Below are 21,732 nucleotides of genomic sequence, written 5' to 3'. Positions count from 1 at the left end.
AAACAACAAATGCTGGAGAGGGTGTGGAGAAAAGGGAACCCTCTTGCACTGTTGGTGGGAACGTAACTTGATACAGCCACTATGCAGAACAGTATGGAGTTTCCTTAAAAAACTACAAATAGAATTACCATATGACCCAGCAATCCCACTACTGGGCATATACCCAGAGAAAACCATAATTCAAAAAGACACATGCACTCCAATGTGCATTGCAGCACTATTTACAATAGCCAGGTCATGGAAGCAACCTAAATGTCCAGCGACAGATGAATGGATAAAGAAAATGTGGAACATATATACAGTGGAATATTACTCAGCTATAAAAAGGAATGAAATTGGGTCATTTGTAGAGACGTGGATGGATCTAGAGACTGTCATACGGAGTGAAGTAAGTCAGAAAGAGAAAAACAAATATCGTATATTAACACATATATGTGGAACCTAGAAAAATGGTAGAGATGAAGCGGTTTGCAGGGCAGAAGTTGAGATGCAGATGTAGAGAACAAACATATGGACACCAAGGGGGGAAAGCGGCGGGTGGTGGTGGTGGTGGTGGGATGAATTGGGAGATTGGGAGTGACATGTATACACTAACATGTATAAAATGGATGACTAATAAGAACCTCCTGTATAAAAAAAAAATAAATAAAATTCAAAATTTCAAAAAAAAAAAAAAAGACAAAATAGGAAGATTTTGAGCAAGACTAATAAATAAACCAAGAGGGCAGGCATAGATAAATCATATTAGGAATAAAAAAAAATTGCAGATTGAAGAAAAAAAAGAAACCATCACCAACTTCCAAAAAGCTAACATCAGAAAACATTTATGAAATATATGGTTTATCAAATTCCACAAAAACAGATCTCTTGATATGCTGCTAAAAGTAGAAGCACTTCAATGGCCTCTAATGGAGACTAGTTTTACCTATACATTGTGTGGAAAGAGAGGATTAAGAACATTGTGAGGGATAAAATGGAGGAGACAAGGAAATTCAGTGTTGCTGTGGGCTGTTTAATGTTAATATGTGAATCTTTTGCCTAAAATTGTGCATAGTTTTGAGATTTTAAATATATTCATTCTTATATTAATGAATAACCATGTCTTCAAAATCTAATCTATATCTACCTATGTTTTTTTCTTATTGAATTTAATCTTAGACTATATACCAGCTATTGTCAAGGAATTGCTATATTATGTAAAGCTGGAAGAAGGGGCATGGGGTTTTCTGAAAATGTGGAATTACAATGCTTCCCTCTTATTTTTCTATTCAGCTTACATAAAGCCAAAGATAATCTAAGTGATTCTGCATAAAATCAAATACTCTTTCCTTTAGCCCTTGACAAGAAAATATGTACCTCTTTCTGTTTTCTGTGCCAGCATCAGTGACACTTTCACTATCCTGATTGTTCTATCTTGAAATCTCAGACTTTTTGAACCTCCTGCATTTTCTCCTTTGGCTTCTGCAACCAGTTAATTGGGAAGTCCTGGTAATTCTCCCTCTGCCAGATGGGCTAACACCTGTTCTTCCCTTAAGATGTGGTCCCAACACCATCACTGTCTCTAGGAAGCTCTGTTGAACCCCTGAGCCCAGGTGGCCCCTCTCCTTTATATTTCAACAATACTTTGGGGATGCCCATTTTATCACTGAGCTTGCCACATCTAATTATAATTATTGCCAATAATATTCTCCTAGGGCAAAGGTTCTCAAGTTTCGCCACATATTCGGGTCATAAATACTTAATTAAAAACCAACTAAATCAGAATCTCTGGGGAAGTGAGACCCAGGCCAACGTACATATTGTTAAAAGCAGCACTTCTCAAATTTTAATATGCATAAAATTCACCTAAAATTCTGCTTTTGTTGAAAAGCAGATTCTGATTCGATAGATCTCAGGTGGGGCCTAAGAGTCTAAAGTTCTAACAAGCTCCCAGACACAGATGCCGCTTATGCTAAATCAGCATAAAAGTTCCCCCAAATGGTTATGTATTTTAGAACATGGGTCCCCAACCTTTTTGGCACCAGGGACCGGTCCCGCGGAAGACAATTTTTCCACGGCGGTGGGCCGGGGGGAGGGGGTGGTAGATGGTTCAGGCGGAAAGGCGAGCTATGGGGAGCGGCAGGTGAAGCTTCGCTCCCCGCGCGCCCGCCCCCCCCCCCGCCCCGCCCACCTCTCACCTCCTGCTGTGTGGCCCGGTTCCTAATAGGCCGCGCGGCCCAGGGGTTGGGACCCCTGTTTCAGAAAATAGCATCTTCCTTATCTGTATCCGTATCCACGTCTATATCTTACGCTCACAAACTTTTACCCAATATAAGACCACTTCTTTCTACTCTGATACCTCTACCTGCCACCACCTTTTCAGGTATGTAGAGGTGTTGAGAATTGTCTCATAAATCAGAGTTTGGGTGTCAATATTTCAGCTGTAACTGGCCTTCCTCATTGGTATTTACAAGTGCATCCCTCCCCAGCTGTGCCATGTCCATGTTTCTGTGTTAATCTTACTGGACACAGAAGAATGCTGAGGAGCATTAAGACAGCATGAGAAGGAAGGTCTTGCTATCTTTGCTTGTGATTCAATTTTTAAATTATTATTAATTAATTAATTAATTTTTGGCTATTAACCTATTTTTGGGTCTTCGTTGCTGCGCACGGGCTTTCTCTAGTTGCAGCGAGCGGGGGCTACTCTTTGTTGCAGTGCTTGGGCTTCTCATTGCGGTGGCTTCTCTTGTTGCGGAGCACGGGCTCTAGGCACACGGGCTTCAGTAGTTGTGGCACTTGGGCTCAGTAGTTGTGGCTTGCGGGCTCTACAGCGCAGGCTCAGTAGTTGTGGCGCACGGGCTTAGCTTCTCCACGGCATGTGGGATCTTCCTGGACCAGGGCTCGAGCCCATGTCCCCTGCATAGGCAGGCGGATTCTTAACCACTGTGCCACCAGGGAAGTCCCTGTGCTTCAATTTTAAAGCATAATCTTGTATATTCACTTCATTGTCACTCCAGCCTCCAGACTCCATCTTCTGCTGCTTCTTGGATGCTTATGTGACTTTCTTTTTCTCCTTCTACACCAGGTAGCCTCTTGCTCCCACACCCATTCTCACATTTTCCCCCATTGTGAAGTCACTGTCATCCCTATTGACTTACCTCCAAATAACTGGAACCAAGGAACACACATATAAACAGCTGCTTATAATGTAAAAACTTCTTTCTTCTACTTTAAGTGTATTTGCTCAACCACATTACTTTTCCTTAGTTAATGCTTCTATCTGTTACATGTACAGATCAACCTTTTCAGTTTTAGGTCTCAAGAATAGGCTCTAAATAGGTATTATTTAGTAGGGCTGATGGCACAATTTAAGGTTCTGTTAGCCTTTGTACACCTTTATATACCAATCTAACAACATTCCTATGGTTCCCAGAGTTTGCACCAAGGCACCCTGGGGTGCAGTAGGGAACTCACTGCAGCACCAGGAAATATTTTAAAAATTTGAGGGAAACACAGCAACATGAGCTATCAGACGTCTTGCGAATTACTAGCTCAGAGTAGATCACAGTTTCAACAGTAGGTGGTGCTACATTCCTTTCGATGATGTCATATATTTATTAAGATGGGTTTCCCACAGTGCCCGTGTTAAAGAGCAAGTACCGTGTGAAAATCAATGTGGAAAAGGAAACCAGGGGTCGGCGTCCAATCTGAGAAGTTGTGCAGTGTCCAATACGTGCCCACATTCCATTAGGAAGTAACTGGTTATTTAAGAGTGAAATAAAAATATTATTTTTTCTATTAATTGTTATTTTGGTTACTTATTTGTTAGAACATAAATACGTATTAAGTTGTTTGGGCCTAATTATTTCTTTTGGCCTAAGGGCATTGTGAAAAAATTATCGAGATGTTACAGGCATTGCGAACCAAGAAAGTTTTGGAACCTCTGCTATAGTCAAAAATTTTTTTTCCCCCAAATTTCTTGACCTTGTGGATTCGGATAATCTCATCAGGTACCTGTTTACTCCAAATCTTTTAAAAGTGGACCAACCTGTTGCCACATGAGAAACGAACCTTTTTTTTTCTTTTTAAATATTTATTTTTTGTCTACGTTTAACTGTGGTAAAAAACAAATTGTAGTCTAATCCCTTTGTCTGTTGATAAAACATATAGTCCAAAGACAGATTCAGGAAAATGCCTTATCAATAGTTCAGGAACACCTCTTACATACATCTGATGTAGCAATGCTGGCACCTATGATAACTTCAATTATTGCCCTTGACTTTTTTTTTGTCCAGTGTATATTTTTTATGGGTTATAACTTCAAGGAGGTGGGGCAGGGGCAGATAATGATGAGGAAGGGAAACTTATCTTGCTGCCGATAAAATATCCAAATCCAACGAATCAAACTGAAGCTGTGATTGTGAAGGGGTTTTCCCACAATCCTCTACATTTGCCAGCCACTGAGAGATCCGTTAAGTATATCATTTTACTTTTTCAATGATATAAAAGTCAGTAATCCACTTCCACGCATTACAGACAGATTTAATAGAGTGTATACAATGGAGTTTCCATCAATAACTTCTTTCTGCACCTACTACGTGCCAGCCACTAGTTCTTGTCTCACTTTACGCTGCAGCTCCATGCCGTAGGTAGGCATTGCTCCATGCATTTTCTAGATGAAGAAACTAAAGTCTGGAAAGGTTAATAACCTGCCGTGGGCCAGACAACTGGCAATTGGCAGCACAGCGATGCAGCCTCAGATCTGCTTGACTCCACAGCTTGCAATTTTTCCCCATGGCAATATTACCTCTCACAATTATAATCATAAAACTGATTCTTCTGAGGTTTTATCCATTGTTGCTTCTAGTATTTTGAAATATCTGGCCTTTTTTTGTTGTTGTTGCAGTACGCGGGCCTCTCACTGTTGTGGCCTCTCCTGTTGTGAAGCACAGGCTCCGGATGCACAGGCTCAGCGGCCACGGCTCACGGGCCCAGCCGCTCCGCGGCACGTGGGATCTTCCCAGACCGGGGCACGAACCCGTGTCCCCTGCATCGGCAGGTGGACTCTCAACCACTGCGCCACCAGGGAAGCCCTACCTGGCCTTTCTTTAAAAATACATATATTTTTATGTAAAATGGCATCACAATTTGAGAAGAAAAAGAAAAGAAAGGGGGGATCAATTGTTTAAATACAGCACTGTAAAAAAACGTAATCTTCTATAACAATAATGTTATTTGTATTGTAGAAAGTGCTTTAAAGATTATAAGATTATTTTTACAATAACTTTTTAGCCTTGTTAGTGTAGTGCTATTCAAATTTCATAGAGGAAACGGAGTGAAGTACAAGTAAGTGGACTGTCTTCAGCAGTCACACAGTATGTGAATTTCATAGCAAATACAAGGTTAGACCCTTGGGGATCCGTGTTGATGTTCACCCCTTCACTGAATACTTCCTCTCCTACTTTATTCCACATTAATAATTCACTTCACTGGAACGATGCCTGGTTACCTCAGCCCAAGCCATGGATGGCTTTCCTTCATTTATTGTGGTAAATGCTTAAAGAGAATATTGGCACAGGGTTATTCAGGGATATTTGATAACAGATTGAAGCGTGAACATGCAGCCCCTGGAATCTGTAAAATTTATGCTTTTTGAGTGATATCCAAATATAGATGTTCTAAAATTGTAGCTGTAATCATAAAGACATTTTATCATCTCTATTATGTTTGTTCCCAGTGTGTTTACGTAAAGGATGTATGACAATTATTTTTCTTATCAATACCATGTTCTGAAACAGAGAACCTACGAAGTACAAACTTGTGTCCCTGTCTTTTTTCACTTATTTGCGGGATGCAGATATTCTGCAACGGGAATGTAGCTGATGATAAAATTTCAGTGAAAACTCATGATGACAGTATAACTAAGCTGTTTCCCTGACTCAGCTCCAGTAATCTGGAAGGGCTGTAATGAGCGATACGTCCTCATTTTACTTTCTGGAGTCAATAAAATGGTCAGATGATATTTGGAAATAGCACCTTTACATAACCATTTTTTCTCTTTTGTGAACCTTGCCACAATTAAATCATAAGTTTTGAAATGCCTGGCTCTTGCCAATTATGGGAGATAAGACAAAACAGCAACAGCAGTAACAACTAAATCTAAGGCAGTGGTGGGTTTTGAGGACAAAGGGCTCCATTTGGTCAGAGAATGGACGGCACTGTAGGTAGCAGAGTTAAAAAATAGTTAATTTGAACGTGGCCAAAGGACTAAAGCTCAGAATGTTTCCTTTCACAATGAGAAAAAGGAAACTTCTTCTCCTTACAGCTTAATCACTCTATTCCTATTTTTAATACATACTACTTTATAGAATAGCTGGACCACATTTTTCAAGCTAAAGTAAAAATTCAAGGATTTATGATAATCCTATGCGGCTGGTTGTAGGTGTTTCGTTTTCAACGGAAGCATTTCTCTTTCTTTGTTGCAGTGCTAACATTTCTCAGCTTCTCGCTACAGTCTTCCTGAAACTACTCAAGTGAAAAAAAAAAGTCTTACCAGATAAGCAACAATTCTTACTGTACTGGGGGAATATTTCACATCTTCCCCATCTATTTATGAGAAGTAACTTCTTCAAGCTTTTAAAACCAGAATGTCAAAGAGCCCAGTGGAATCCTACCTTGCCCACATACTGATAATCGGATCCTGTGTATTCCTCCAGCAGAAAGAACTGATTCCACATCCAGCTCCTTTTCGAACGGTTCAGCTCATTTTTGCTGTTTCCAGAGAGCTCCAGGGTCCTTTTCTTTGCCGGGAAACCACTAGTCCTCTTAGATAATGGAGTTGAGAAAGTTGGGTAGGGCTGGCCAACCCAAAAGAGAAGCAAGAAGTATCGGTAAGTTCTCATTTTGATGACACAGTCCAGTCTCTGAGTAGTGGGTACCCTTCTCCTTGAAGTGTCTTTTTTCACTGCACTGTATCCAGCCTCATTCCTCCTCTCTTCCTTAATGTTCTTGGCTTGGCTCTCAGAGGATATCTGGAAAGAATAATAACATATTAAGCATTTTTAGAGATGCTTAAAATTCAGCGTTAGAGCAAATAAGCTCTGGGAAAAAAAGAGGACATAAATTTGAATAGCAAAACAACAAAAAATAAATTGTCTATCAATTTTGAAATGAGGAAAACAGTCTTTCAGATATGCTAAATGGAAGGTGTGTTCCGAGTAGGAAGCTGCTCTTTTCCTCTCTCCTTTTCTATCACTTAAAAATCCTATTTTAAGTAATAGCATTGCTGTAGGTCAACATGCCAGAGTGGATTATTTCACTACTCTTTTACCTCTGAGTATGTGGGTTGAGATCTGGTTAGAAGAAATGAGTTTGTGTTTCTGATTCTATTTGCATATTTATCCTCATGAAAGAATATCACAGACAGTTTTGATTCAATTGAAAGTGGATAATGTTGAAATTTTGCTACAGTGTATCGAGCACCTGTGATGTGGAGGCAGAAGCCTGTTCTGCAGACTCTTGGCTTCGGAGATGTGTTGTGATGGAACAGCCTGGGTCAAATAAGCTTGGAAAAGACCTAATGCCTTCCCTTCAGGATGCTCATTAGCATATTGAGGTTTCTTTTTTTGTTGTTTTTTTTGAAGATTTTTGTCTTAAAAAAATTTTTTTATACATATTGATGTTTCTGAAGTGAAATTTTGTAGCAATGATGATAAGCCTGCATTTAGTCCAGTATATCCCAAACTTGACCAGGAAACTTTTTTCCTCATACAACCCAATTAACACTACAGGATGGGTTAATGAACAACCTATGGAATTTGTATTTAACAGAATAAAGAATAAAATGAACAATTCTATTCAAATTTCTTTAGGAAATCCTGGTGGGCTTTTCTCTCTAAATTTTACTTGTATCATAGGCAACTAAGTATATATATTAAAATTGGTCCAACAGTTTCTATGTAATTTTCACAGGTACATCAGATATACCTCAATACCACAGTGAGGGCAATCGATGGCAAGATCTTCAGAAAAGTCAGCTATTATAATCGCGGTAATAATCTTCCATGACAAATACTAATTTTCAAAAACACAACCTAGCATTTGAAACAAATCCTTGGGCCAGAGTGCTTGGCAAAGATATCACAATTTGGTTTAATATCTTATGTAAATTAAGTAATACATGCCTATATCTCCTTCCTAAACTTTCCCATGTTTCTTGAAAAAAATCCAATAGATTACTCCTTCATCTTACTATTTGATATAGAAAACATATTTTCTTAAATAATACTAATAAAAAAGTGAAGGGCTTTGTAATGTAGAACAGAGTAGTAATTAAGCTGGTACAGTTAATAAATAAGTGCAGATAAAGAAGCAGGTTGTAGGTAATCTGATCAGTATTTTTTTTCCCCTCTATGTCAGAAAAGATTTGTTCCCTTTTGTCCTATTTTTCTACCGGGTAAATGTATATATGACCAGTTTTTTTTTTTTTAACCTCAGCAATTAATAATTATAGCCACCCAACACATGTTTAAGTGGAAGTTTTCTGTTGGAATGTAAGTGAAATATTTCACTTATTGTGTTCAGTGTTCAGCATTTTTAAACCTTTATTCCATTATTATGCATCTTCTTGACAGCAGGCTGGGGAAGTTGAAACTTCCACAGGTGAGTGAATTAGTACTGTGACAATTAGTCATGCTGGAAAAATGCCAGGTAGCTATATTTGTCATTATGTGGCCTTGGTACAGGTGTGGAATGACTGATGATCAATTAGGTAACGACGGTTCTTCTCTCTTCTTGTGGATGGTACATAAAGGGGACTGAGAGACCATATGGAGAAAAGCCCTCTAAAGACATCTATTCATTTCTAGTAGTAGATATTACACTGAAGTTGATTCAGTGGAAATTACATTTTTCTTAATTTCCCACACTCTCCATTATTTGTGTAGACAAATCCTGCAGTGAAGAATTACACATCTGCTGCTGCACTCAGTGTGTGGCCCACAGTGCTGGCAGGAAAGAGGGATGCAGAAAATGGAGGTGTCAGCTGTTTAAAAGGCAGACTCCTGAAGGCCATTTTAAAGAAAAATCGATCCCTGTGGATGTTGTATGCAAACTCTACAAGCTGTTGCCACTTGACTATTAAAGACTAGTTCTTTTTAATATCGCAGATACCAAAATGTCAAGTATTTCATATTTTTTTCTGCTTGGCTGGTAATAAGCTTTTAAAGTGGTACAAATTTAAGCAGAGTTTCCAGGTATGGTAGAACATGTAGTTTTGCTGTAACCCAGCTCTTTTTGTACCAACTTGGTAGGGTGTATCCTTGTTAAAACTCAATATGCAAAATTACTAAAATTACCATGATCCACTCATATTTGGTGTTTAAAGGGATAGATTTCTCTGTGAAATTCTATAGTTAAAAAAAACTCCAACAAACTCTACACTGTTGAATATATAACTTAGCAATTCTCATATAATACTTCTCAATAGTCAGGATTGCATAGCGGTTAAGATTATCAGTGTTGGAGACAGATTGCCTGAGTTTAAATTGCTGTGAATTGGGGAAAATGCTTGATTTCACTGTACCTTAGTTTCTTCTTCTGTAAATGGGGGTAATTACAGTAACTACCTCATAGGGTGTTATATATGGATTAAATGAGTCATTGCATGCACTTAAAACAGTGCCTAGCACTCAGTAACGTATTAATAAGTATTAGCTGTTATTATTATTATTACTACTATTGTTACTATTATTTGCATTGCAAGTGTAGAATCCATCTACAGCAGCTTGCAAAAGTCTGCAAAAGATAGATTGGTTACCTCTTAGGCTTTAAATACTTTTTTTGTGTTTCAAGAGGCATCTCCAAGCAAGTCAAATTCTCTTAAAATTAAAGAATAGAAGCACTTTAAAAATCAGAATTAGTCCGTTTGCCAATTGTTTGCCTTTGTGTAGACTTCGATTCTGTATTTCACAGTGACAGTATAGAAACAGAGAAGGCGGAAGCTTTATGCCCACTGCCTGCCTCAAGAATATGGGCAAAAAGGAAAGTTCACTGGAGGACAGACTCATTCATACAATCTATGTGTTTTTTTCCCCTTTCCATTTTGTTAAAGTTTTGAAAATCATCTTTACTTTATTCAGGCGAAAAAAAAATCAGACCTAGCTTCAATGTAGCAATAGTGCCCTTGCAAAAATGGGACTGGACATACATGTCTTCTTGTAATTTAACATGCTGATATTATATCGGATAAGAATTTGATATAGTTGAAACTAATGATATACAGACTTTAGATTTTAATCTAAAAATATGAAATGAAAAAAAAACCCCATATTCCAAACATGACCTTAGATGCAAAAAACTGGATTCTTAAGGTGATAAATGGCTGTAAGTTCAAGGAAAGGAAGGAAAGGGCCTGGTATAGAACAACTTTGAGAAATATGGGAAAGTCGCTGACTTCTGAGCAGTCAAAATACAGGAAAACCACATGGCAAGTAGTAATCGGATGTGCTGGCTCGTTCTGTAGGTCTCGGAAAGTAAACTAAAATGACAAGAAAGTAATGGCCTACATAGACAATGAATTTTAAAATAGCAGGTATGGTTATTCAAGAAGGAAAGAACCAGAAGATTAGACAGTGGGAATGGAAAGAATACAAAACAGTGTGGATATTGTATCTTTTTGCCCCCATCCCCTCATGGCATTAACAGCAAATGAGTTAGAGATATCAAAAACTCTATACAAATGAGTTAGAGATATCAAAAACTCTATACAAACCTGACCTGCCTAATTACAGCCCAATGACAGTTTAGCAATGAAGTTAAAAGATTACTTAATAGACCAAGTCTCTACTTTTTATTTTCTTTTTGCTAGAATCTGTTTTTTTTTTTTTTTGGGGGGGTGGATTTCTATTTCTTACAGGCAATAGTTTGAATCTTTGCAGAAGCCTTTTCTTAGTCATGTGTAGAAGGTAATTAAGATGTTTACGGTTAGTGGGGCAAAGCCCACATAACATTGATAATTACATACTTTGAAAATTTATTTGTCTGGCAGCCAATATGCATATATACTTCAATCTTCACAAGAGTACATAATCAAGTCCAGCTTTTATTTTAATGCATGCCAGTTAGAAGAAGCCTGGGCCTCATTAATTCAGGGTCTACCAATTTAGAATATGTGATAATTAATGGCAGAAGCTGGGCTGAAGTCTTCCTTTGATTAGCAAAATCTTTTCCACTAGATCACTGGAAATTAATAATGTAAAAATATTTCATAGGAGATATAGAATGAGAAGACAAACTACAATGTCTTCAAGTTCCTTGGAGTACTTTGGAATCACCTTTTATTTGCAAATAATTAATATGCTAATTAGAAAACTTTTCTATTGATTGAATTGCTTCTTTAGTGACTTATGTTTGATAACAGTCTGAATGACTCAACTATATTATCTGGTTTTGAGATACTGATTTTATTATACTATTTACAGACAAACAAGTAAATATTAGACAGATTTAAAAGCAATATAATTACTTTAAAGTTTTAGAATTCAGACTTAGCATACATTTGTTCTGGTGTTCTTGATTAATTCTAATCAGTGCAATATTACTATAATGCCATCTAGGCTTACAAATTAAACCAAGTACATTCATTCTTTGGCACGCAGAGCCTTAACTTTGGCATTGAAAGCAAGTAAGCATTCAATAAAGCAACATTATTAATATACTTGAACCATTTACCCTAGTAAGAGAATGTTTTAAAATCTGTTATGAAATTATTTCTTCAGATAAATGGTGTTGCACAGAAATACTGGAGCATAGCACTTTGCATAATGCTGCTCACAGAATATTATCCACCCATAAGTCGTCCTAACCCATTGGCATAACCCATTAGTAATGCTTTTAGCATATGTACCATAAGTCCCTTCCGAATTTTTGGTACATCTTCTCACATTCTATGGTCAGTGAAGTAGAAGACAGCTGGTTATTTACAACTATTTACCATTTCTCCTGACCCTATTGTATTCCAACTCTTGAGAGCCTGAAACCTCTCCATTCTGACACTGTCTTTGGGTGCAGTGGGGACAAGGATGGTATTTACTCCATTAAAACCGGCAAATCAAAGAAGCAGGACTGTGATGTCAGGATAAATTAAACAGAGTGAAGCCAAACGGACAGGTCTTCCTACAAGTAAATCTTTAAAAATATATATACGTTCTTTATTCTAAGAGAAGAGTTTTACAGCCAATTAAGTTTGTTCACGATTGATTTTCTGATCACCCAAGGAACTTTGTTTTGAATAGGTTGCCACCTGCTGTGAATAAAAATAAGTCTATAGTACATGGCTGATCTTCTAGAAGTGGTGACATAAGGATAGAACCAATTTAAAATTTTTGGTAGAGATTTCACATGAAGTCTTCATTTCGAAGCCTCCATTTCATTTTTCTGTAAATGTCAAAGTCACTGTTGAGTAAAATTGGTTCCGTTTCGTGTGTGTAATGAACTCCACTGAAATGTGTCAAACAGCCTTGGCATCTTTCATCACACAGCATTCCTCTTGTGCCAATGAATCATTATGGCAACAGTCATCGAATGATGACCGAATTTTTTGTAAATGTTTATATTTGTGGATAATATGCCAATCTGTTTGCAAACTGATGTGTTTCCAGATGAACCTATTTCAACAGTATTACCCTTGTTCTAAAATCATATTCCAGACATTGCATTAATGAAGATAAAATCAAATGTGTTACAGCACATAAAAGGGCGTTTTATACATAGTTGAGGCTCAAGGAATATTTGTTGGCTTGAAATACTCACTTGGGAACAAAAAACCCCAAAACCTGAATCAAAAAGACACAGTTCTTTTTCCACATTTTTTTTTGGGGGGGAGTCCAAACTATTTTATTGTGAGAGGAAGTATCAGAATATGGTTAAGAACAGACTCTGGCACGTCACATGTCTAGGTTAGAAGCTCAGCCCCACCCAACACTGGCTGGGCAAATAGGGGACCGATGTGTGTCTCAATATTTTTTATCTATAAAGTGGGATGATATTAATAGTGCCTACCTTGTAGGATGGCTGTGAGGATAAAATGAATGAGAATCTATGTGAGGTCTTAGCTAGTAAGATGGTTACAACTACCTAAGTTGTCAAAGAATATCTTAGCAGAGGATACACTTTGCCTCCTGCACATTTCTTATTTTGCCTTTCACAATTAAGAAACTTCAGTCAGTCGCTCGTCTTTAAAGATCAATGCATGCCTATTTCTGGATTAACTTGAAACCACAGAAGCTCTGGTGACATCTTCATTTCTGGAGTGGAGGGAGCTGCCTCCTGAATCAGTGCTGGCGCTTCCCCATGATCCTCTTGGATGCCTTCCCACTGTGTGTTCAATTGCCATTCAGTTGTCTTTTGCCATCTCACATTCTCTGCAGTTTTCTTAAACCTGCTTGCTTCATTCCTTTATCAGTTATGAAACCTGCTTGCTTCATTCCCTTACTGCCTGGCTCCACAGGGCCATTGGGCTTGTGGATGCTCTCTTTGACTTGTGTGAACAAAGGAGAAGAGAAAGCATTTTATGCCTTTAACTAGCTATTCATGGCATGAATTTTAGACATTTCTGTAGCAAACTATATGTTTAGGTTGTAGAAATCTATGAAAGACTTGGTTTCATATTACTCCCTGCTTGTACATTAGGCTCTCTGGCAGCTTTACTTCTTTCGGATGCATAGCCGTTTAAGACAATGACGCCTGAACAAGACTGCAAGATGTCAAAACCCACTTGCAAGATGTCAAAACCCACTTGCGCCTTAGTGTGAATGCTTTCAGTGAGTTTGGTCTTCTTCCAATAGCTCAGTGAAAAGGCAGCCCGAGTGTACTGGCTGGGAGCTACAAGGGTACCGTAGCGGGGGTGAGGAGTTCGAAACAGATTTAACTTTATTAAACTGCGAAAGGAGTCACATGGTTGCGTTTACCATTAAGTCATTGTGAAGTGACTGGCACATCACAGATGCTTTTTAAAGGCTCATACTCGTGAAAGTGCTATGAGGAGTGGAGATGTTGTATTTATTCTTGCTGATATAATATCTAAGCCTTTGTCCATTATATGAAGTCTAGCTCATAATAATAGTTAAGTTTGCTGTGCTCTATTCCTGAACTTACTATGTGCGCTAGGGACTGTGCTGAGCTCATCACAAACACGTCTTCATTTAATTCTGATGACAGTCTGTGTGGTGGATGATATTCTTATAATTTCTGCAGATGAGAAACTGAAACTTACAGAGACCGAGTCACTTGTCTATGGTCAGGTAATGGGTACATGGTGAAGCCAGACTCCAGCCCTGGCATCAGACCCTGGAGTCCTTGCTCTGAACTCACTCTGAGGAGTCACAGGCCAGGCTGCTGTCCATGACAAGTGCTCATTATAGCTGCGACCTTACAACTGAGTCTTCCCAACTCCCCTAAACGTGTAACCACAACACAGGTCTCTGAGAGGTAAAAATAGTTGTCACAAAATGTATAAGCTAAATAAGAACAGCAAACAAAGTTTGCTTTGTGCCATGCAATGGGATAAATGCTCTGTAAACATGTAGTCTTAAACAACGATTCTTTGAAATGGAGACCACCACTCTTATCCTTTACTCCAGACACAAGAAACACAGGCTTGGAGGGACCGGAGGCTTTGCGCAAGGGTGCACAGCTAGTGGTTGGCAGAACTTGGACCAAACCCAGCTAATCTAGAGGCTCCTTCTTAACCATAACATTCACTATCTCATTTGTATTTTGCTCATGGAAACAGCATCTAGGTTTTATTTACTCTCATTTCAGACAAAATTTGAACAAATTTATCATCAGGTTTCTAAATCCCCAGCAAATTAAAGAGACAGTGTAAGGAGTGCTGGAGGCTGGAGTCCCATTAGTAGGAGAGGGTGGCTGAAAGGCCCAGAGAAAGGCTTCAAAAGACAGGCAGAGGGCTTCCCTGGTGGCGCAGTGGTTGAGAGTCCGCCTGCCGATGCAGGGGACACGGGTTCGTGCCCCGATCCTGGAAGATCCCACATGCCGCAGAGCAGCTGGGCCCGTGAGCCATGGCCGCTGAGCCTGCGCGTCCGGAGCCTGTGCTCCGCAACGGGAGAGGCCACAGCACTGAGAGGCCCGCGTACCACAAAAAAAAAAAAAAAAAAAAAAAAGACAGAAAACTAAAGACAGAGTGGACAGGTAAGGAGCTGGCCCTGGTGGATAGGCGACACTCTGTGCTCCTATGCTGAGAACAGTCTGCACATAGTGACACCAGATAAACATTTGTAAAATAAGTGGATGCATGGATGAATGCATGAGCGACTGAATGTAAGAATGACTGAACGCCTGAATTGATGATAGGACTAATGACTAAGCATGGACATACAAAAACCTCACAGCACTTGAGGAAATCCAGCACATGAATAGTCATGATAATGATTCTGAACATTAAGAAGAGTTCCAAGTTATCTTGAATGTTTGGTTTGAGAAGGCATGGATATGTAGGATAAACACAAGCAATACGACTGTCAAAAGTTACCACAGTGATATCTGTCTGGCTGTGCTGTGCAGCATGCAGGATCTTAGTTCCCCGACCAGGGATTGAACCCAGGCCCTTGGCAGTGAGAATGCAGAGTTCTAACCACTGGACCGCCAGGGAATTCCCACAGCAGTGGTATTTAGAAGCACTGCTGGGTGTTAGGCCTCACTGTCCTCTCTCTTACTCCCCGTGTTATCTCAGGCAAGCTCTTCCACCTCTCTGAGCTTTTGTTTCTCACGTGTGACAGTGGGGCTGGTGTGCTGATATCCACCGATAGAACAGCCCTGTGGTAAGAAGCACACTCTGAGCCAGTTCACCCATATGTATCCCAGCATCAATACTTATTAGTCTTGAGAAGTGGGCCAGTGGCTTGATATTCTGTGCTTCAATTTCCTCATCTTCAAATTGGGAATAGTACAGTTTTAGGGTCTTAAGGGGCAGCACCTGATAAATAGCATTTCTCTTTCTCTTTCAAACTTCAAAGAAATTAAGAAAACAATAACGAAGGAGTGTTAGACACCAAAATCTCACTTTTATCAGCAAAAAAAAAAAAAAAAAAAAAAAAGCCAGGCTGAAAAGGTAGCTTAGTTTGAGAGCTTAGTGGGCTTGCTAAGTAAACCCAGCATTGGGTAGACTCCCCGCTGGAGTCGGGGTTACATTCTATTTTGCTTTTCTTTTACAAAAGCAGAAGTGGTTATTACCTCTGGAGAGCAAGCTCCAATTCTACGGTTCAGAGCCAGAGGGAATAACTTTCTGCTCTCACCCCTAGCTGGCTCAGGTACAGTACCCGGAGGTCTGAAGGAAGTGATCGGGCAGAATCTGTTTTAACCCCCATGAATTAAAAACAGATCATTAGAGACATTAGTGATCCTGAGAGCCAGTAAATCACTTATTAATTACCAACAATTCTTGCACTTAAAGCTTTGCTTTCTGGAGTTGTTTACAGCATCACTAAAAGGAAAAAAAGTATGAATAATTTAAAGACTGGGAGTTTAAAGCTTCTCTTAAAATATCTCTCACTTCAGGTCAATTATTGCATTACAGGCAAAATGAATTCTTTTCCATCTCTCTTCACCGTCCTCACCAACCCCACTCCCCCAACACACACAGAGAAATATGGCAAAAAAGGGAGGATATGCTTTGGACATTTACCTGTTAATACTGAAAAGCTACAGTGGCTATTCTCACCCAGAAGGACGGCACTGTTTACAGAGGTGTAACCTTTTACACCAAGTTGTTAATGGGAAAAAATAATTGAAGCCCTACTTGCTATTTGGATAGCTTCATTCATTCAGTGTGTTTTATGCAACACTTTATTTTCAGAGTATCCATAACCTAAATTAGATCCTTCTCATAATATCCTGGTGTAGTATCTTTGAAGAAATTTAATTGAATAAATATTGTATAACAACTTCAAGAGGTACTGCAACATTTAAAGGTTTATTCCCTGAGATTAACTAAAGTAGAAGGGGGCCTGTGAAGTTGGGGACATCTTAACTCATTCAGGCTAATGTTAACTGACCATCACACTAGACTTGAACTAGTCAGGAAGACAATGTGCTTGCATGGGTTGCTGGATGTTTTATCAATTCTGATGGCCTTCACTTACAAACTTTAATTAGAACCTCTGTTTACTGGAGTCAAATTGTGCATAAAATATCATGCAAAACATTTTAAAAGGGAATTTTAATTATACCACTAAAGAAATGCCCTTGCTCAGTGTTTACTAAACACTTGCCAGAACAAGTTAATTAATACATGTTTAAATAAGTGAAAGAAGAAGGGAAACAAACAAAAAAAAATCACATTCATCTTTTGTCAAGTTTCAATGCAGTTGTCAAAGAAGTTCAATTTCTAATTTAAGGACTGCACTATCACAGTGTACATGTGTAATTATAAACAATGGGGCACCAGAACACAATGAAGGCCAGCAGAAAGATAATTCTCACTGGAAGTCGTTGTTCAAATTAGCTGTGCATTGTTATTTGATGTTCTGCAGTCATCAAATCAAGCGCTTTTCAATTTCATTCACCTATTAATTATTCCATGGTAGAAAATCAGAATGTTCACGTTACTTTTTTAATAGGTCAGTAATATGGCCTTTTACTTATTTAAAGCTACAGAAAAATACTTTTTAATAGAAAGAGCGTAATATGTAGAAAAAGAAAACTTTGATGATAGAGTTTTCAGTTCTAATTTTAATATGCCACCAACTTTTCAGCTTTATCTTTTCAAAATCCCTATTTTCCTCATCTATTAATGTAAACCATACTGCTTGTGCTAGTAAAGACAGATATTGGAAAACAGTTGATAATCTGCTAGAAAAACAAAATGAAATCAATCTTTCTGGGATATGCCCTGTTATCTCAGTAGCTTTATGAAAAAGTATTCAAAAGTAGCTTCAGAAAAAAAAGTATTCAAAATAATTTTGAAATCTTTTGGAGAAAGAAAATGTACATATCTCATTAACGGTAACTGCCATTATAAAGGAAATTATTCTCTTAATCAGCATGTCCCACATCAGTCCTATTATAGTTTGTTCCTGTATTGCTGAAGCTGATTACCAAATTTCTCAAATCCTCTAAAAAGCCACAACCTGTGCAAATCTGGGAAATGACATTGACTTAGGAGCAGGCCTCCCTTAAATGTCCGTTTTGAACTTCCACTGATGGGCCTGGCCAGACCAGTTCAGACAGCTGAGTTAAGCCTCACTGATTTGTTATAAAAATTAAATATGATACAGTATGTACAACACTTACTGCATTGCCACCTAAGCAGAGAATAAATAGTAGCCAGTATTGCTTTTGATACCATTGCTTACCAAGAGCTGATCTTATGCAGTGCAATAATAGTACATAAAACATTCTGCAGTCGTTGGGCCACTTAATATTAGTAAAAAACATGAAGTTGAAATATCATAAAATGCAACCTGCTTAAAAGACAAAACAAAAAACATTTCCTTCTCTATATTATTTTTCTTTATCCCTAGAAAAAGGTATGTTTGGTACCTAAGCATGCTGACTTTCTCTGTAATTTCAGTTGGCAGGGGAAAGAGAAGTTCCTAATATATTTTTCCTAACAAAATAAAGAACCTGAAGTTCCAGCATATTTACACACCTACCAATTATGAAATGAATTTCCTTGGATATTAAAACTAAGCCAAAATATAACTTAGTCCTATAAAATACTGTCAAACTCAGCTATAGGTCCACTTGGAGCATCAGGAATTATTTAATTAGCAATTGATGAGTGGACTTTAATGTAACTTTATTTTTTCCCACGACACAGGAGGAAGTTTCCACAGTAGAAAGTTTTTGTAAAATGAGCATTTTTCTCCAGAGGAAGAAAAAAAGTACATATTATATATATGTTTTTAAAAACATTTTAAATGCATCTGAGAGTCAAGTGTTTCTGACATCCTGAACTTTAGATGTTGCAGCTCAGTCACTGATGTAAAATTTCTTTCAGATGACTGTAAATAAAAATCAGGTATCCATGATTATAAATACTCCATTTCACACTTTCTTCAGCAACAGCAAAAAATTTCAATTAATTGAATCTTAGCCAACTACAAATAATGCCAGAAGTGCAATACTTGGTGCTCCAGGTCATGGGCAACCATTAATTAAGATGCAAAGGATCAGCATTAGAGGCCCCCAATACAGATTTTTGTCCCAGAATTTCTTTATCTTTTTGATAGGTATGGGCTGAAATATCTATAAAAATGCAGCTTCAGTTATATGGGAAAAGAGGGTATTGGGTACAATCTTTATTTTGCTTGCTCTGGAATTTTTGATAAAGTTCTGAAGTGTCATTTTTGAAAATGAAAATAAGATTATTTTCACTTCAGGGTTTTTATTTATAGAATTAAAAAACCCTTTGAATTCCACGTTACCTCTATTTTAAGGGAAACGCCAATTCAATGATTTCCCATTGGAGAGATGGAGGGGGAATACTAAGATCTTTTAAAATGGTTAAAGCTACCAAAAGTAAAATTTGTAAACTAGGACATACCTTTTTTAGAAGTTTTCCCCAAATCACTTGCCAAGAGGCTAATAGAAATGAATTATTGTCAAGGTACTATCCATAATCTTTCATAATATCTAGATTTTCTGGCAGTAAAATTTTGTGTGTGTGTTTGTGTGTGTACGTTTTGCTTTCTGAAATGTAGATATTTCTTCATATTGCTTTATGGTGGTTGAGTTCAAACAAGAAGAATTCTGAGAAAAAGATCGCGCAACTTGTTAGCTTCCCAGTTTATCATCCACCTATACCAGATTTAATGGTTGTGTTAACGCAGGTCTCAAGAATAATTATAGTCTAAAACAAGTCCTTAAAGTAAAGAGATGAAAAGAACTATATAAAGGGAGGGCTGTCATGAAACAGAAATTGCACAAGCAAGGGAACTTTCATCGTGTTGACTAAGTACTTTACTATGGGATTCTTTTTTAAATTAAGGTGCCTAGAAAGTTGGATGAAAATAAAATATGTATGGTTAGCAGGGAATGCCTTGGCTCAGAGTAGATGGATATGAGTGGAGAAAGGACAGAGAGGTGTTTTTTTCCCCCCAAGTCATTACCAGCTTCAGTTCACAGAAAAGTTATTTCAAATACTCTCTTTGAAAGGCTGCTTTGAGGTCTGCTTTTAATTTGAACAGTTAAATATCGTATTCATGCCAATGAGTCTTTTTTCTTGTGTTAATGTCATTAGGAAGAAAGCCTCCCAGGACAGAGTGAATATTGTAATTGCTTAAAAGAAGAAATATATGGCATACATATTTAATAAAAACCTCTAAAACAATTTCCTTATGTTGGCTAGGCATTTTTGTTTATATAAGATAGACTTTTAGTTTTTAAAAAACTAAACTACATTGAACCATATGGAAAAATCTCTAGAATAAGATTTTAGCAAATAACCTCTCACAGATCTTTCTCTGATTATATCTGTTTAGGTTGCAGGTCTGTTTTACAGGATCCTTAATCTTGTTCATACAATTAGAGTAAGCCACACTCTATCAGTCCGGAAAACTCCTAAGAACAAGATAGGAATCATCATGAAACTTTGGTCATAAATTCCATAAGGTAATTGCTTTGGTATTTTCCACATCTTGAAATGCTCCAAACAACTGAAAAATATTTGTTTTCATGAAAAGTTAAAAAAAGTTGAACTCATCACTACTTTTCAGAGCTCAACAGATCGCTGTCTACATGCACGGCATTTCTCACTGCCTATAACTAAAGAGAAATGACTTTGGCACTTTATCTATTTGAAGAGAAATTGTTACTGCAATTGCCTATGAGACATCAAGCCACCTGCCACAGCATCCCTGGCTGTTTTGTTTTGTTTTGTTTTTTCCTTTTGTCCAAGGCAATCCTTTCCAGTCAGTGGGGATAGGAAACCACTATGCCACCAGACAGAAGTAGCTGGAGCATTCTGGCTAAGAGAATGGGCTTTGGAATCAGTCAGATTATAGGGTGAAAGTTTTATTTACTTGTGTGACTTTGGACATGTTATATAACCTTTCAAAGTTTTATCCTTTCCACCTTAAACTGAGGATGATTATATTCAGGTCCCAGGTTATTAACGTGGAGATTGAATGACAGGGTGTACAGAAAGAGCAGATACATAGTAGCTGTTATTAGGTCATTTTGGGGGTGAAGGTCTGATGAATTGATGACTTTTGAGATGTTCTTCTTTGTCATAATGGCTTTTCAGATATGGTAGCTAGCCGACCCTGAATCTTTTCTGCAGAGATGTCCTGAGTAAAGATCCCTGGGAGGTCTAAAGGCAGGACCCAATGTGTGAAATTTATTGAAATCTTCAGTTTTATCCTAAACACTTATGCATATTTTGTGTTCTACTCAATAACAGATCTAAATTGTTTTATTAGCAAAATCATTTTTGCCTCTTACATCTTCTTATAAATCTGATGCTTTGGTGTTACCTTCATACTGTGGCATTGCCTGACCTCTGGCACCGCACTGGGAACAAGAACGGCCAGTCCGGTGCACATTGGAGAAAGACCGGGAAACAGACTTCCCTAAACTTTGCTTTTTAGTGCCTTCGTACAGGTGATGAGGGGTTGGGGGACTTTGCTTTTTAGTGCCTTCGTACTCCCTCTCTGTGACCACCCCTCTCATTCCAAAATTAAACATAGGCAGTGTAGGTTCTCCTGTATGGATCATCCCCTCATCACTATTTTAATT

General features: G+C 38.1%; 1 protein-coding gene across 2 annotated transcripts in view; it reads right to left on the bottom strand.

Annotated features, from left to right (window-relative positions):
• Positions 1-21,732, bottom strand: part of LOC136120556 (cadherin-6) — a 124,850-nt gene that overhangs the window by 49,257 nt on the left and 53,861 nt on the right. The window contains exon 2 of one of the 2 annotated variants that reach the window (XM_065874007.1): positions 6,654-7,010. In XM_065874007.1, coding sequence (XP_065730079.1) covers positions 6,654-6,881 — 228 coding nt within the window. In that variant the 5' untranslated portion in view covers positions 6,882-7,010. Of the gene's footprint in view, positions 1-6,653; positions 7,011-21,732 lie in introns of those variants that run through there. The other variant, XM_065874008.1, reaches the window with a different exon arrangement.

The sequence above is a fragment of the Phocoena phocoena genome, chromosome 3, assembly GCF_963924675.1.
Source record: "Phocoena phocoena chromosome 3, mPhoPho1.1, whole genome shotgun sequence".
Lineage (NCBI taxonomy): Eukaryota > Metazoa > Chordata > Mammalia > Artiodactyla > Phocoenidae > Phocoena > Phocoena phocoena.
The sequence above is the reverse complement of the archived record's forward strand: the minus strand, read 5'-3'. Positions and strand labels throughout refer to the sequence as shown.